This window comes from Monodon monoceros, unplaced genomic scaffold (genome assembly GCF_005190385.1).
Source record: "Monodon monoceros isolate NGI ecotype Baffin Bay Population unplaced genomic scaffold, NGI_Narwhal_1 Super_Scaffold_21, whole genome shotgun sequence".
NCBI lineage: Eukaryota > Metazoa > Chordata > Mammalia > Artiodactyla > Monodontidae > Monodon > Monodon monoceros.
Window position 1 is genome coordinate 126,501,343 of NW_021703778.1, and position 18,711 is coordinate 126,520,053.

At 42.3% G+C, this 18,711-nt stretch overlaps 1 protein-coding gene across 1 annotated transcript; it reads left to right on the plus strand.

Moving 5' to 3' along the window:
• Positions 1 to 6,156: 6,156 nt before the first annotated feature.
• On the plus strand, positions 6,157 to 17,166 carry PTGER2 (prostaglandin E receptor 2). Its single transcript, XM_029239046.1, has 2 exons — positions 6,157 to 6,999; positions 16,200 to 17,166. The coding sequence occupies exons 1-2, from the start codon at positions 6,157 to 6,159 to the stop codon at positions 16,419 to 16,421; spliced, it is 1,065 nt and encodes a 354-aa protein (XP_029094879.1). The 3' UTR covers positions 16,422 to 17,166.
• Positions 17,167 to 18,711: the final 1,545 nt, after the last annotated feature.

The window sequence follows — 18,711 nt, forward strand, 5'->3', positions numbered from 1 at the left end:
CCACAGCAGTGAATTCCACCATTTTGTCTTCCAAGTCACTTATCCATTCTTCTGCCTCAGTTATTCTGGTATTAATTCCTTCTAGTGTAGTTTTCATTTCAGTTATTGTATTGTTTATCTCTGTTTGTTTGTTCTTTAATTCTTCTAGACCTTTGTTAAATATTTCTTGCATCTTCTTGATATTTGCCTCCATTCTTTTTCCAGGGTCCTGGATCATCTTCACTATCATTATTCTGAACTCTTTTTCTGGAAGGTTGCCTATCTCCACTTCGTTTAGTTGTCTTTCTGGAGTTTTATCTTGTTCCTTCATCTGGTACAGAGCCCTCTGCCTTGTCCTCTTGTCTTTCTGTGAATGTGGTTTTTGTTCTGCAGCCTGCAGGATTGTAGTTCTTGCTTCTGCTGTCTGCTCTTTGGTGGATGAGGCTATCTAAGAGGCTTGTGCAAGTTTCCTGATGGGAAGAACTTGTGGTGGATAGAGCTGACTGTTGCTCTGGTGGGCAGAGCTCAGTAAATCTTTAATCTGCTTGTCTGCTTATGGGTGGCGCTGGGTTCCCTCCCTGGTGGTTTTTTGGCCTGAGGCAAGCCAACACTGGTGCCTACCTGGGCTCTTTGGTGGCGCTAATGGCGGACTCTGGGAGGGCTCACGCCAAGGAGTAATTTCCAGAACTTCTACTGCCAGTGTCCTTGTCACCATGGTGAGACATAGCCACCCCCTGCCTCTGCAGGAGAACCTCCAACACTAGCTAGTAGGTCTGGTTCAGTCTCCTATGGGGTCTCTGCTCCTTCCCCTGGGTCCTGATGCGCACACTACTTTGTGTGTGCCCTCCAAGAGTGGAGTCTTTGTTTCCCCCAGTCCTGTGGAAGTCCTGCAATCAAATACCACTAGCCTTCAAAGTCTGATTCTCTAGGAGTTCCTCCTCCCATTGCCAGACCCCCAGGTTGGGAAGCCTGACGTGGGGCTCAGAACCTTTACTCCAGTAGGTGGACTTCTGTGGTATAAGTGTTCTCCAGTCTGTGAGTCACCCACCCAGCAGTTACGGGATTTGATTTTATTGTGATTGCCCCTCCTACCATCTCAGTGTGGCTTCTTCTTTGTCTTTGGATGTGGGGTATCCTTTTTGGTGAGTTCCAGTGTCTTCCTGTCGATGATTGTTCAGCAGTTAGTTGTGATTCTGGTGTTCTCGCAAGAGGGAATGAGAGCATGTCCTTCTACTCTGCCATCTTGAACCAATCCCACAACAGAATATTAAGAGTGGCCATTTTTGATGGATACACTCATAGGTGACTTTTTTCTTCTATTTTTCCAAAATTTCTATAATGAGTTGTTACTTTATACAAAGAAATTGAATAACCATAGCCTTACTTTTGTGTTATATGTGCTTTTCCACCTAATAGTTGGTTCTGTTCTTAGACACAGAGCTTTCTGGTAAAAGGGAATGTCATGATTATATTAGTCTCTTTTTCCTCTATCAATCTTAGAAAGGAAATTAGGATCACAGGTAATTTGCCTTCCTAGCATTATTGGAGTTACTCTTTTGATCTAAGCCATTGTGCTAATAAGCTGTGTTGTGGGTTTACCTTTCTGTTATTTCCTGTCTGAGGACAAGAGAACCACATTAACTTATGAGTTTTTGCTTGTTTGTTTTTGCCCAGTACTTCCTGATACTCCAGACCTTTCTCCCTGCTTTTAGCAGTAGCTAGGGCATTCTATGCTGACTGCCTCAGAGAAAGGACAATATAGCAGAACATAGGCATCAATTCTTTTTTTAACATCTTTATTGGAGTATAATTGCTTTACAATGGTGTGTTAGTTTCTGCTAACGTGAATCAGCTATACATATACATATATCCCCATATCCCCTCCCTCTTGTGTCTCCCTCCCACCCTCCCTATCCCACCCCTTTAGATGGTCACAAAGCACGGAGCTGATCTCCCTGTGCTATGTGGCTTCTTCCCACTAGCTATCTATTTTACATTTGGTAGTGTATATGTCAATGCTACTGTCTCACTTTGTCCCAGCTTACCCTTCCCCCTCCCCGTGTCCTCAAGTCCATTCTCTACGTCTGCGTCTTTATTCCTGTCCTGCCCTTAGGTTCTTCAGAACCTTTTTTTTTTTTTTAGATTCCATATATATGTGTTAGCATATGGTATTTGTTTTTCTCTTTCTGACTTACTTCATTCTGTAAGACTTTATGTCCATCCACCTCACTACAAATAACTCAATTTCATTTCCTTTTATGACTGAGTAATATTCCATTGTATATATGTGCTACATCTTCTTTATCCATTCATCTGTTGATGGACACTTAGGTTGCTTCCATGTCCTATTGTAAATAGAGCTGCAATGAACATTGTGGTACATGACTCTTTTTGAATTATGGTTTTCTCAGGGTATATGCCCAGTAGTGGGATTGCTGGGTCATATGATAGTTCTATTTTTAGTTTAAGGAACCTCCATACTGTTCTCCGTAGTTGCTGTATCAATTTACATTCCGTTTTCTCCACACCCTCTCCAGCATTTATTGTTTGTAGATTTTTTGATGATGGCACAGGTATCAATTCTTAGCTTATGACTTTTGAATGATAAGACCAGATCAGAGGAGATAAGGAAGAGCAAAATTTCACCACTTCTCCCCCAGTAGTTCCACAGTCTGTGAAGGAGGGACGGTGAAGTTTAAGAGAACTGGGAGAGCTTAGATGTTAACACAGGGGTTTCCTAGATAAGGTTGCTCTGTACCCCCAAATCTCAGGGAGGTTTGAGGGATCTGAGGGCATAGGAAACCCATATTTCACTTCTTGGGTAGAAACAGGGCAAGCAGCAGGAAACGGGAGTTCTCTAAGCCTTATGTGGTATGGAAAAAGTGAGAGAATATTTCCCAGGAGCACAAAAGTCATGATGACATGAAAAGAAAGGTGACCAGATGTGATTTTAGTCTTCAAGTTCACTCTTTATTCTGCCAACTGCAAGCTGCTATAAGTTTTAGTTTTAGAATTTCCATTTAGTTCTTTTTTATAGTTTCCATTTCTTTACTAAGATTCTCTACCTGCCCACTCACAATTTCCTGTAGTGTTGTGAACAAACCTTGAAGTTAGTTTCTAGTGACTGCTTTTTCTGTTTGTTTTTGACCCTTTGGTTGACTTTTTGCTACCACTTTTACCACCTGGTGATGATAGTGTCAGAACTGAGTTAGGCAACAACGCTAACACATACCAAGAGTCTGTTGTCAAAGCAATCACTTCAAGTGGGGCAGGGCACCATCTCATTAGAAATGGTGCCTAATGTGTGATGATTTCCAATCTTCAAATAAGGACAGTTACAAAAGCTTTGTGAAAACTGTAAGGATAGCATCTCCAGTCTTCTTGATCAGTCTCAAGAAACCAACAAGACTTTCCCACTCATTAAGGAGTAGAACTGGAAGAGAACTGAAAACATTAGCATTTAACCCCCTGCCTTCTACCAAGTAGAAAAGAGTCCTCCAATGATTAATTTTTTTCTAAGTAAAAAGCAGCTTCCTTGCATTTCCTGATATAAAGATAATACATACTTGTAGAAAAATCCACCAAGACAGAAAGACATAAAGAATAAAGTACTACCAGAGAAATTACCATTAATATTTTGCTGAACAGCCTTCCAGATGCTGCTCTGTGCAAACACTTATGCATATAATTTTATTTATGAAAGGAATAATATACATACTTTTAGCTCAATTGATAGAGATCATTATCAGTAAATACAGATACACATCTTCCTTTTTAATGACTGTATACTGTGTTATATAGGTGTACCAAAATTTATTAAACCAGTCCTCAATGGTAGGACATTTAGTTCTAGATTCTTGCAGTGATGAACATTATTTCTGCTTTCTCTGTGTATGTGTAACATCTTTGTGTACTTGTCAGATTATGTCTCCTTGAGGCAGTATATTTCTATAACACTATTTCTGGGCTGAAGCATATTCAACCGACTTGACTCCTGGACCTATGGGGCAGTGTGGTGACTTTGTAGTATGTCAACTCAGCTAAGCAGGATTTATCTTCCAGAATCTTGCATGGTTTCAGTGTTGCATGAGCTCTGGAAGGCAACAGTGAGGCAGTGGCCATGTTTTTCACGCTCTGAAGGACAGTGCAGGGCTCCAGGTGTGGTGGTAACTCTAGCACATTGTAGCTGATCTGCTGGCTCCCCTTGCTGGCATGAGACAGCACCCAGCTCCTGCCAGATCTTCAGCTTCTCCAGGTCCTAAGCCAAGTGCATGTGCAGCTCCATGAAGGGTGCCAGCTTCTCTTGCAGTATATCTGCATCATCAAAGTTGGAAATAATGAGAGACACACACAAGTGCAGTCTGTCTTTGAAGATTACGGTTGTTCGTGAATTCCAGTTTGTCCCCACAAGTTCTAAGTCTGTTCTTGCTCTCATCATGTCCAGCTTTCTATCCTGACTGCCTCTGGCTGATCTATGGTGATTTCAGGTTCAACACTAGAACCAGAGACAGCAAACAGCCTTGCATAGACTCCCCCACCTTCTCCCACCAACATGTAAGGTCCAAAGCAGCCCTGTCCAATAGAACTTCTGTGATGACGTGGTTCTGTTTCTCTGGTTGAATCCTGCTGACCAGCGGGGAACAGAATGTAGACAGAAAGCCAGCATGCTAGGAATGGCAGGCCGGAGGAACGAGTCCTGGAGGTACACCAGTGACATTCTTACATGAGGAAAATAAACCCCCTGTGAGCTTGCGCTGTTGGGAATCCCATCCCCAACCTAATTCCCAAGCCAGAATCATCAAAGTGAGCTAAAATAGTCATAGACTGCAAGCAGGCTGCAGGAAGGGGTGCTCTTCAGCAGGCAATCCTTCCTTTACTCTCAGAGGATGACTTCCCACACCCCCTTTCCAGTTCCCTTTTCAGATCCTTCCCCAAGTGTGTATGACCTTCCTTATAAAATATAATTACCCATGTTGTCTGTCAAACTGGGTTTTTTTGTTTTAAACATCAGCCCTTCTTCATGACTCTGCATATGTGACAATGGGTAGTAGGAAACCATTTTTGTCAGCTCCAGTCTCTGAAACTGGCCACTTACCAATTCAACTTAACCAGGAACGGTTCTTTCCAGATGGGTCCTGAACGGTTAACTGAACATGAAAAACATGTATGGCTGAACATTTTCTTTCGCGGCTGAGCTTGAGTAGAGAACAATGTACAGTGGTTTCAAGCTGTGCCCACAAACACAATTCTACACAATCACAAGGAACATTTCTTTTTTTTTTCTTTTTTTTTTTAATGGTTTTTTAAACAAGTGGTTATTCGTTATGGTGTTGACATAAGATAAGGCGAAATGCTGGGAACCGAATCAAAACGACAGTGCAACAGGCAGCTTGGTGTGAGCGTGTTTTGGTTCCTTGAATGCACAGGCTTGCTTTTCACTTCCTCCTAACTCTGGTCCCGCCTTCTTGGTGTGTTTTCCTGAAAATGCTTTTAAAAAGAAAAGAAAAAGAACATATCGGTCTTACTGCAAGCCGTCTTTGGTGTCTGTTGTTCCCTTCTTTTTCACGTCTCACGGAACTGGGTCCTCCTAACTTCTCTACTGTTTAGTGAGTCGCTTAGCTCTCCCCGGCGTTGCCCGCCTTCTGTAAATCCTACGCAGACCCCGCCAGTGCCCCGCACTCCCTCCCAGCCCTCTACCAGGGCTAAACTCTTCCCAGCGGTGGTCAGGCAGCCTGCGGACATCAGCAAGCCGAGCAGCGGAGAACGAGGACCGCTGCTCCCACCGTCCACCCTCGCGCCTCGCCCAGCGCGCACTCCGCCCCTGCACTCCCGGAGAGACTTGCAGTGTGACGCGCCCACCTCCTGGCGGCTCGCGGGCTCTCGCTCTGGGACAGCCGCCACCCCCGGGAGACGTGGAAGCGGCGGCGGCGGCGGCGGCTCCGCGCCCAGGAGCCTGGAGAGCCGCATGGATGCGGCAGCAGAGCGGCTTCTCCTCGAGCCTTGGGAGACCCGGGCAGAGCCCGCCCTCTATGCGCGCTGGGGGCCGGCAGGGGGCTCTGGATTTCGGTCCCTCCCCTTTCCCTGGGTGTCTCGGAGCACTCCGGCTCTCAGACCCTCCTCCAGTCAGGTGCAGGCCGGCGGGGGAGGAGGACGCATCTCTTCTTCCGGCGCCCCACCATGGGCAATACCTCCAATGACTCCTGGCCAGAGAACTGCGATACTCGACAGTGGCTCCCCTCCGGCGAAAGCCCAGCCATCAGCTCCGTGATGTTCTCGGCCGGGGTGCTGGGGAACCTCATCGCGCTGGCGCTGCTGGTGCGCCGCTGGCTGGGGGACTCGGGGCGCAGCGCCGGCCGCGGGAACTCCATCTCGCTGTTCCACGTGCTGGTGACAGAGTTGGTGTTCACCGATCTGCTCGGGACCTGCCTCATCAGCCCTGTGGTGCTGGCTTCGTATGCGCGGAACCAGACCCTGGTGGCCCTGGAGCCCCAGAGGCGCGTGTGCACCTACTTTGCCTTCTCCATGACCTTCTTCAGCCTGGCCACCATGCTCATGCTCTTCGCCATGGCCCTGGAGCGCTACCTAGCCATCGGACACCCCTACTTCTACCAGCGCTGGGTCACATGCCGTGGTGGCCTGGCTGTGCTGCCCGTCATCTACACAGTCTCCCTGCTCTTTTGCTCCCTGCCGCTGCTGGACCACCGGCAGTACGCCCAGTACTGCCCTGGGACGTGGTGCTTCATCGGGCATGAGCAGACCACGTACCTGCGGCTTTACGCCACCTTGCTGCTACTGCTCATCATCGCGGTGCTCGCCTGCAACTTCAGTGTCATCCTCAACCTCATCCACATGCATCGCCGGGGCAGGAGAAGACGCTCTGGACCCTCCTTGGGCAGCAGCCGGGGCGGCCCTGGCAGCCACAGGAAAGGAGAAAGGGTATCCATGGCGGAGGAGACGGACCATCTCATTCTCTTGGCTATCATGACCATCACCTTCGCCGTCTGCTCCTTGCCTTTCACGGTGAGTCGCTCCCTTCATTTCCACAGAGGAACCGGGCAGCCTTCTCACACTCTCCCCTCTTACTCCCACCCTTTCCACCACCACACACATTTTGCAACTTGTAAAATTATGGCCTCATTTGTAAAGGGTCTATAGCCTTCCCCTCTCACTTCTCACCTTTGCCCCACTTCCTACTTCCCTAACCCCAGCAAACGGGCATCTCTATGCTACTGCTTCTCATTTACCAACACAGTCCCCCTGAAAGGGAGTCCTGGCTCTCCACTAAGCCAGCGCAGACTGCCACCCTAGAGCCCGAAGCCACTGTACAAGGCCAGTCTGGCTTAGTACCTGACGAAGAAGCAGCCCCTTCCACCTTTGGGTAGTTGTCAGTTACAACCTGACTTCCCTGAGCTGTAGTTCGCCTCCCGGTGCCCCCCATCCACTGGTGCTAGTTCTCCAGGCTCTGCCTCCTGTTTCTCACAGAGCAAAATGTAATACTCAACCCATAGCCTTCCATTGAGAATGGTCCCAGGTGAGAAGGGTCCATGTTGCCAGAAGTCCAGAGCATTCATTGTCTTAAAAGCTCAACAAAACCTAGCTTACAGATTTCCCAAACTACATATTGGGAGTATAACTCTCTGTTGCCATGAAAATTCATAATATGTTCATAATGATAATTAGAGGAAAGGCTGCTTGCTTGGAGGAACCCCTTGCCTAGGTTCTGGGCTGGGTGCTGCCCTGGTTGGGGGCAACATCAGTGGTTAGTTCCATGATGCTGTGAGTTTGAGCCTCCTAAGGTGTAATGTGGGTAGCAGAGCCTGGGATGTATCCGAGCATGTGCTGGCCTCTTACAGAGAAATGAGAGCTCAGTTTTAGCAGCTCCGCTTCCAAATCTTCAGAAGCACAAGACTGACCCTACAGGGAATAAACAGTTGGCAGTGACTCTCACCTGACACAGTCTTGGAGAAAAGAAAAAGGTAAACGATGCTGCCATTGGTCAGTGTGACCTGTAGAAGCTCAAGAAGTAACTTTATCCTACTTCCCGCCTCCCTCACTGCTTTAGATTATCTTCATTAAATTCATCCATAGAGGTGGGAGAGGACACAGGATCCTAAAAGCCTAGATATGACCCTCCCACACACACAAATTAACTCCCTTTCTTACCTGTGTTCTCTCCTCCCTGGTCCCCACTGTCCTCACACTTCTGCCCCATCTTCTGTCAGGGTAGAAGCTGCTCTGAATCAATAAGTTACACTTTGAGAGGAATGAGATGGAGTATGTAAAAGATGCCCTTTTATAAAATGAAGTAGGATGTGGGAGGCTGCATCTCCCATTCACCCTGAACTGGGGAGTTTGCAACAGAAATGCTGTGAGGTAGAAACCAACATGGCTTCCACAAGTTTGTTTTGTTTTACTGGTAGAACTGGTAGAACTACATTAGGAGCTAAATTAACTTTTTGGTGTTGGGACTAGGATGCAGAACATACACGTGTCTGTGAGAGAAAGCATTTCAAGTTCCACTAAACAACTTAGAATTTAACATGAGAGACATAAACCATTTCTGAATTGGGGGGTACCTGTTTTGGATTGGTGGGAATCAGGATGTCAGTCCTTAGAGTTTTATCTATCATTGGTGAGTGTGTACGTATAAAAATACCTTCCACCCTCAGCTACTTAAAATAGCTTGGGAACAGGCTCAGAGGTGACCACACACTTGTGAAAAGGATTGTTATTCCCTTTGAGGAGGAGAGCAGGAGGAAAAGCTCTCCCCCTTGATCATGACTGACCCGCAGCATAAACTGTATTTTTTTAAATAAAGGCAGTTGATTTTCAATAGGTTCCCCAGTTTTCAAGTAAATTTGCCTTTTGCCATGAGAATTCCATCATTGCCATATGTTGATTTTCAGATACACACACGCAAACACACACACTCGTTTCCTTTACTATTAAGCCAGGGGCAACTGCAGAGTTGCCAAATGGAAGAACTAGAAGTCTGGTTAGAAAGGGTGGGGACGTAGGAAGTTTGCTTTGAAGCTGAGTTTTTATCTGAGTGCCTGTTTATGGCTTTGGGGGGCCAGATGAAGATTATGAGGGGGCTTTAGCTCCTTCAAGCCACTCCTTGGCATTGACAGTATCAGCAAATATTATCTAGGGTCTCTTCTGCGTGTATGCATGGCAAAGAGTCCCAGACAAAGAGTGGGAAAAATGCCTAGTGTTAATGTAATCTAGAAAGTTGGCTACACTGACTTCTTGCCTTGGGGCTAACATGACACATTTTCCAGATGAACTACAGATAACCCAGTAGGTGCAAAACAGATATTCGAACTGTACCCTAAATGGGAAGTACCAAGTCATCTCTCAATAGGGAAATTTACTTTGACCATTGACTAATTTTATTTTATCACTAGATTGTTGATACTTGTCAGTATCTTTCATTTACACAGCACTTTAAGCATTAGGAAATGCTACACTATCCAGAATTTAGTTACTTCTTGGAAGGCTTATCTGACAATTCAAATCTCAAAGCTACTGAATGGTGCATTACATTCTGCTATTTCAGAACGCTTGGCATGTATCCCTGGGGGGTGCTTTTCCCCCATGTCCTTTTATTCTACTTGGCCCACACTAGAATTGTGGTCAGAAATGGCCTACACCAATCTCCCGCCCAAGGCAGGAATCATTTCCACATATCCTAACCCGGGCTCTGATAGAAAAGGCAAGGGCTTCTGGTTGCCTTCAGAAATTCTCCTGTTCTTCTATAATAGCACACGCAGCCCAGTAGAAATACAGCATGAACCACAAATGCAAGCCACATAAGGAATTTCAAATTTTCTTGTAGCCACATGACAAAAAGTAAAAAGAAACAATTGAAATTAATTATTAGTATATTTTATTTAACCCAGTATATCTAAAATATTATCGAGGCAAAATGTATCAATGTAAAATAATTATTAATGAACTATTCCAACTAATTTTCTTCCTGTGTCCCAGAAAATACTAGTAATCTACCCTGTCTCTGGCTCTTTCTAACTCGGGATAACAGAACTGCTTTCTGTGGCCCTCAAAGTGGGCCATGCCACTGGCCCAGCAAGGAGAGCTCACAGCTGTGTACCCAGTGGGACAACAGCCTAATGAGCACTCCAGGAATGAGAAGAGGGGAGTGGGGAATTGAGGAAACCTGAACTGCTAAGGAATGTCAGCCATTGTCCCAAGGTGTGGGCAGGTTACAATTACTGCTTCCTCCAAGAATGCCAGCCTAGGACTTTCAAAGTTTGGGAATTGAAACTCAAAATATTAAATGCCCAGCACGCTGTAATGAAGTCAAGTTCAACTTCAAATGTCATTATTATCAACATCAAAATGGCTAACATTTTTTTTTAAACATCTTTATTGGCGTATAATTGCTTTACAATGGTGTGTTAGTTTCTGCTTTATAACAAAATGAATCAGCTATACATATACATATATCCCCATATCTCCTCCCTCTTGCGTCTCCCTCCCACCCTCCTTATCCCACCCCTCTAGGTGGTCACAAAGCACCGAGCTGATCTCCCTGTGCTATGCGGCTGCTTCCCACTAGCTATCTATTTTACGTTTGGTAGTGTATATATATGTCCATGCCACTCTCTCACTTTGTCCCAGCTTACCCTTCCCCCTCCCCGTGTTCTCAAGTCTGTTCTCCATGTTTGCGTCTTTATTCCTGTCCTGAATGGCTAACATTTTTGAGTGCGAATTTTTTACATACTTCAATCCATTATCTTCACAGCAATCTGTCAGATAGGTAGTATTTTTACTCCCATTTTACAAATGAGGCAAATAACTTACCCTGGGTCCCACAGCTAGTGAGTGAGTGCTGGAGCCAGGATTCAAAGCCAGGCAGCTTAAGCACAGAGCCTGTGCTTTTAATCACAATACTGTCGGAAAGTACTCATTTCAGGGGTAACATATGAGAAGATTAATCCAAGATTTATAAGAGAATTGTGAAGATGTTATAAATATCTGGCCCACTTTGTCTCTTAATTTCAACTTTTAGCTTTAAAAATACAATGGCAAAGACCTTTTTCTCCTTATCAGATCAGGGGGCCTGAGCTAGGGCCAAGGGTAGTTTCTTTTTTCTTCTGCACTGACCTATGCATTAAAAGGCTGAGTCTGAGATTTTAGGAGATCGGCTAGTGTAAATGCGGGTCTAAATTAAGAAATAATCAGATTACCCCTCACATAAAATTTTCTGTTGGTACACATAAGATATAACTGATTTTTTAAAAAAGCATTATTTTGGCGATCCAATATAAAGTCACGCGTAGGACCAACAACATATTCCAGACTGTTTATGCACTAAAGGAATATTGCGTAAATTAATACATTCCTCATATTAATCAGATATTGTCATCATTTCACAGTGAAAAATAGAAACTTTCTTCCTGAAATGAAACAGGACACAGGAAATATACCAGACCTCCATTCTTGACTCAGATACTGTTTGTCTTTTAATTTCCAACCCATATCTAGCCATTTTTTCACTACTTTACTAATAATTGTGAATAACTTCTGGTCATTTTAAACTGTTTTCCCCATGTCATTAGGATAAAGTGCTTATGCATTTTATTCAGTTCTAAAATTTCAAGAGTGAACCATTGACTCATTCTAAAATGTCTTCATCTTTAGAAATTCTTTAGGGCTATAATTTCTAGGTTACTCTGATTAGTGGAAATCTGATCTTTGAAATACAAAGCAAACTCAAGTAAAGAGTACTGGAGTTTCCCATTCATTCCTGTACTCTTTATGTAAAAGGTAACATGAATGGGGGTTGTAAAACTGATTTGAAATTTGTCAATTACATACATGCACAGTATCACAATTCTAGTAGGGATGAAAGAGAAATTCAGAAATCTCTATGCATAACCAAAACAAACTTTGCCTGGTGATATTTTGAGTTAATATCCATGTACTCCTGGAAGGCCCTTTATCATTCATACATCATCAATGATGTGTTTGGGAATTGTTGAAAGAGTTTTAACACACCTTACCTTTTAAGAGAAAGTTTTTCTATATGAGTGTTTTCACTTGGCACCTTTTCCTTTGCCATTTGATATTATGAAATTGTGGTTGTAAATAATGACATAATTACACTGAGTTTTAAAAATTTAGACAGCAAGACCTATGGTCCTTTTCCCTAAAGAGAAGTGGTGCGTTATGTCTACACCCTTGGTCAAGGTGATGCCTGCCATCTAGCTGTGGAAAGTGTGGAAGAAAGAAAAGACACAAAGAAAACCAAGTAGCTACTTAGATATAGCCATGGTTTTAAAATCTATAAACAGGAGAAATAATACCCATAAATCTTTGTGACACATTTGGAAAAAAGTCTCCTACAAACCCATAATCAGTCAGTGGTGAATTTCATGTGAGACTTTACGTCAGAGGCTTTTTATATAGATGGTGGCAGAGTGTGTAGTGGCTAAGAGGAAAGTCTGGGTCCTGCTACTATAATTGCATGGCTCCCCTACTTACCTGCGGTGTGATTTGGGACAGGATAACTAATTGCCTGAGCCTTGATCTCCTCCTTACTAAAATGGGAGTAATAACACTTTACAGATTTGTATAAAGATTAAACACAACAAGACACAAATTGCTTAGCACCATGCCTGGCATACAGGTATTCAGTAAATATTAGCTACTCTTTCCATAGGATTCCGTTTCCAAAGGAAAATCATTTTATATTAATGACCAGGAACTGAATTCTGGAAGCTCCGTGTCATTTGTTTGATTGGCCAGGCCTAAGTGGGTCTTTTGTTTTTAAGTGTGATAAATGAATGATTTTAAACTATTTCAATTTTGGGGTAAGGGTCTAAAGCAGTGGGTTTCAACTTTGCCTGTGTATTAGGATCACCTGGGGGGCTTTAAAAGCCCTGACACCTGGGTTACAGCCCAGACTAATTAAATCAGAGTCTCTGAGAGAGGGAGCAAGCTATCAGAGTAGTTTTATTTCTTTATTTAAAAATTTTTTTTCCATCAGAATATTTTTAATTATCCACAGGTGATTTCAGTGCACAGCCAAACACATTTCTCATTTACTCTAAAATTCTGAACCCACTATGTAGTCACATTAAAGGTAGGAAAGTAGCTGAAAGAAACGGTGCCAGGTCAGTGCCAAGATAAAGTTTTCCATGGAGGTGGCAAGGATTCTATGGAAGACAAAAGAATACTAATTTTCCTCTGTGCCGCTTTCCAGGTATCACAAGCTCTGTATTCTTAGCAAAACCCTATAGAGAGAGTCTGTCCTAAGGAATTAAAACTCACTAGGCTGGTTTACATTAGTCCTTGGTATTTTTCTCATAGCAGATTTACTTGTAGTATGTGCAAAAGCATGTATAAATTCTACCAGCCTCTGAAGCTGAAGTCCAGAATATCACCGAAACATTATTAATTAATTGACTTCTATCCATTGTGTCAGCCTTTAATTAAAATCCAGGATCAGCTGGAGGGAGAGGGAATGAGGAGTTAGTGTTTAATGGGTACAGAGTTTCAGTTTAGGAAGTTGTAAAAAGTTCTGAAGATGGATGGTGGTGATGGTTGCTGTTCCCTGTTCTTTTTATATGATGGTCAGTCAAGTGCAGCCACAAGAGGAGACAGGAGATGCTCCAGGAAACAGTTTATCAAACTCACAGGTCTGAAAAACAGGAAGCACTGCGTAACGTGCAGGGCCACACGAGGAAGTACCAGTGCAGGTCAGTAGGAAAAAGAAGCAGGAGCTGGGGAGAGCCTGTGCCACGGACTTTACTGGAGTTTCTGAGGGAAAGACAAGGCAGAGTAGGGGAAACAGTTTAGGACTGGCTATTTTGAAGCATTTCGACAGGCTGTAAGCTATACGAGTAGCCCCTAGTCGCCCAGTACCAGGCCTTGGAATGATGAAAGCTGCCTCCAAGGGGTAAAGGGCCACACAGCGGAGCTCTGCATTGGTTAGTTTGCATATCAAGCGATTGCTTCTGGGTAAGCCCTTGGCTATCTCTAAGTATTGGCTAGCCCTGGAAGGGGCAGTCTCTCCCCAGCCAGAAAGTTTTTATGATGTCAAAACATCACAATATACAGAAAATAAAAATACAAACAGTACAGTTGCACAACAATGCGAATGTACTTAATGACACTTGAAAATGGTTAAAATGGTAAATTCTATTCTATGTATAATTTAAATTAAAAAGAAAAAACCCAGGGTCCACAAGATTGAAAATGGTGAACTCTAGGCAAAAGCCAAGAACCGAAGGAAAAAAATGGAGAGGTAGGAGAAGACAAAACTTACATCAAGAACTTCAAGGTTCTCTGAAGTATGTCTCTTTTCCAAGCATAAAAGAGGAAATTATCTTCTACAACATATTGGCCAGCTCCTAAAATGCAAATTTTAAGCATTTCTAAAAATTACTCAGCATAGTGGATGAAAAGGAAAGGAAACAAATAGTACAGAATTGCTTCATCCTCTAAAACCATTTTTCACTTCTCATTGGTCTGTCACACTCTAAAGAGATCAGGAACTATGGTTTGGGTTATTTGCCACAGAAAACCTGACTCATCTTCATGTGTGACCCATGACACTAGAGGCTGAGCCCTCTCTACATGGCCCACTAGACAATCCAGTATTATATTCTTTGGCAAAATTAGATCTAAACTCAGCTACAGACTTTTTCTACAACAGAATGCTCAGTTGTGTGTGTGTGTGTGTGTGTGTGTGTGTGTGTGTGTGTGGTGACTAATATATTTTAATCTATCGGGTTTATGTACACTGTTATCCTGAATTCCTAAACTTCAAAATCGCTCCTTAAATACACCATATAAGTACTATCAATTTCTCATTCAAAATAGTTTAGCTGACAAGAAAATTATTGCTCCCTTGCATATCCCCACCTAACTTTCCTCTTCTCTGTATACTTAGGGACATCCACCATCAGTTCTTTCTTTCTTTTTTTCCTTTACTCATCTGCCAAGTCTTTTCTCCATTCCCTTAAGCCAAGATTCTCTGGCATAAACACCTATGGCTGCCAAACCTTCCTGATATTGTCCTAACATAAGCAACCCAAAGATGACTACTCTTCTCCCTCCCTGCAATTTGCTTTGTATATCCAGTTGCCAGATGCCTGCGGAGTAAGTAGTGGGGGGGAAAGGAAACAAACCATTCCTTCTTCTGGCAAGGGAGAGTGGAGGAAAGAAGGAATAGCTCTCTAACTCACCAGCTGCCTTTGGTAAGAAAGTCCCAGGAGCTCTATAAACAACTGGTTTCAAACGACTAGGTGTGATTTACATGTTTCTCTCTTTTCTGTAAGCCATGTGGAAATGTTTGATCTTTATCAAGCATGTACTGGCCCATTCTCTGCAGTCTGACCAAAAAGTTGTGTTGTTCCCTAAATATCTAAGAAATCGGATGAGAGCTGGTATACTGCTTTGAGGACATTGGCCAATGCGTAAAGATGTGTCAGTGGCCAATGCATAAAGATGTGTCAGCTTTCCGGTGTTTAGGACTTTGTTCTGAAGACCTTTGGTCTAACATAGGCGACCTGGATGTAGCACACAGTGAGCGCTGCTCTGGTGTCAAGGGACTTGGAATTTGTGTCCTGAGTCGGCCACTAACCAGCCCTGGGAACTTGGGCAAGTCCCTCACCTTCTCTGCACCGTGGTGTCCTCACTGGTAAAATGGAGATAATAAAGACTAACGTTGGGGGGACACTTATTAAGTGAGCAGTTTTCAGTAGCTGACCCGGATGATTTCCTCTCATCCTGCCAACAACCCCAAGAATAGGTATTGTTATCGTTATCACCCATTTTAAAGATGCAGAAATGAAGGCACAAAGAGGTTAGTTTTCTTACTTATGGTCCCAAAGCTATCTGTGGAGCCAGGATTCAAACCCAGGCAGCCCAACGGCCAGAACACAGGCTCTGTTGTGTGCCCTCTCACTGAATTGTCGTAATGAAGCCAGATTCAGTTTTTGGAAGTAAATGCAACATGTTGTTATTAACTCACTTCCTCACCTGTCAGAAAGAGACAATACTTATGTTTCAGAGTGTCTGTAAGGCATAAACATGTGCGAGAGGAGTGAGATTTTGCTACCTCTCTCTCACCACTACGACCACACACAAAACACGTTTTGCTTTTCAGTCTTAAGAAATTGCATATGGTCTAAGCCTGTCCACTGCTACAATGTAAAACTAACATCCTTTTCCCCTTTTGCTTCTTACAGATTTTTGCATATATGAATGAAACCTCTTCCCGGAAAGAAAAGTGGGACCTCCAAGCTCTTAGATTTTTATCAATTAATTCAATAATTGACCCTTGGGTCTTTGCCATCCTGAGGCCTCCTGTTCTGAGACTAATGCGTTCAGTCCTCTGTTGTCGGGTTTCATTAAGAACACAAGATGCAACACAAACTTCCTGTTCTGCACAGTCAAATGCCAGTAAATAGGTTGACCTTTGAGGATGGTAGTTAAGAAGTGCTTAGTGAGCCAGCATCTGGAAGATCATTTTAAAATGGTTCCTTGGAGAAATGGAGAAAAGTTAGTTTATAAATACAATGAAACTACCCTAATAAAACAGAGCAAACAAACATTTCAGTACTGGTTTGGGCTACAGACGTGCTGACAAGGCACTTCGTGGAAGGTATCAGAAGCCTCTATAAAACCTACCGTCAAAGAGCATGTTCCGTGGCCTTTAGAGGAACAACCAATTGCATTTAAGATCCAGTGCCTTTCGATTTAAGCTTTCCTGTTGAATGAGAAACCATGTAGTTTTGTAATTTGTTTAAAACCCTAAATAGTTACTGTGTTTTCTATTTTAATCTTCTAGGCTAGTACCATTATAAACATACAGTGTACAGTCAGACCAGATAAAACTTCTTACGTATTCTCTAGGAAGTGAATATGAGCAAGCAACCAAGCCCGGTGTCTTGTGATCGTCCTTTCTTTGGACAATGAATCTGAAAACCATAGGTACTTTGTACTGTATGTTTGTGTATGTGGGAGTGCTCTCTTTTTACAACAGTATAACTCAGTATTACTGAGTAGGCTCAGCTCATTAATGTCAGCTTTTTCACCATGTATGTCAGAGCGTATGTCAGAAGCTGTATGTCAGAGCGTCAGGTTATTTATTTTATAACATCTGCCGTGCTAATAGTAACCAAAAAGGCTAGGAATTTTCCTCTCAACAATAAACAGTAGACTATTAAGAGAGGTAATTCTGATTAATACTCTTCATTCTATTTCCAGGGAATCGTATATGTGGCTATGTCTGAAGCCAGATATTAGGATTAAAAATGGAAAAATCTGGTCAGTTCTTCAGACACACTGGAACTCTTTTAATGCTGATGTTGAGGACATAACTAACATCTACTTTATAGGAGGTTGTATTGTAGCAAAATTCATCTGGGAAATATGGCTTGACTCACACTGTATAGGAAATCATGTAACAGTGAGTCATATCTTAATATATTTCTAAATCTAAATGTTTGGCATTATGTAAACTCGGCATAAAATATTTCAGTGAATTTGCACTGTTTAATCATATCTTATTTACAGTGTAAACTCATCTGAAATGTTACAAAAATAAACTATAAAACAAAAAATTGAAAATGGGATAGTATGTGATCAATTCCCCCCAAACAACAATTTATAATTAGTGTAGATATAATAATGTTTTAAATGAGATAAAAGTGGAAATTTTTCATTTAATTTGGCAGGTTTTTAAAGTGTGGTTGTATTACAGATTAGAGTTTGAAATACTCAATACAGTACTTGGTATTAGAGGATTTTTTTTCCCTGATACATGATCTTTGAAATAGCGGACACCTTATTTTTTTGCAGTGAGTGTTATTACAGCATAGTTGTAATAAAAAACCAAAAAAGAATGTTAGTCTCATTGAGTTGCTTACGCAAAACTATTTCCTATAAGTAGTTATCAGACTAGATGATCACTTAGGAGTGATTCCAGACCTATCTAGAAATCAGTGTATTTTGACACAATCTATGTCAAAGCATCCCTTATTTTAAAAAGAATAAATGAATGGTTTGCTTTCCTACTAATTTAAACAAACCAGGCAAAGTTTAACTTAGCTAAAATCTGGACATTTAAATAAATCTTCCCTGTCCACCAAGTATTCTAGAGTTAAGAAATTGTTCTAAATAGGATTAACTAGGCTCATGGGTAATTCCTAAACATAAAATTCTAAAGTTACTTTGAATCTGGAAGATTAATTTCCTTTATCAGATGACTTTTTTCCCCTCCAAATGAAAATGTTAAGTACAATCATTCACCGTACCTCACCACCCCCCAAAATCCTCGAATAATGCCTGAGAACTTAAAAACACAAACTTGGACATAATATCACTACTGGGAACAAAATTTTCACTCTGTGAAAATGAGTTTAAGTCATTAAGAACTGATAGATTTCCAGCACTTTGATTCCTAGTATACTCCTGTTCCTTGCACTGTGTTAAATGACTAAATCCTGTTATTTCATCTGCACTGATATTTACATAGAAGGAATTGAAAGTTAAAGTCCTATGTAATAGTAAACTGCTTACTATTAATGGAAATTTCAAGGTAATAGAAAAAATTACTGATATTGGATATGTAAATATTTTTAAATTTTTAAAAATATTTTTAAAAATCACGTCACATCAGACGTACCTGTTTAAGTTTACTGACTCATTTTCAAGTAAAATAAAAAACACAGAATTTAGCCTGGTATATCAGAGAAC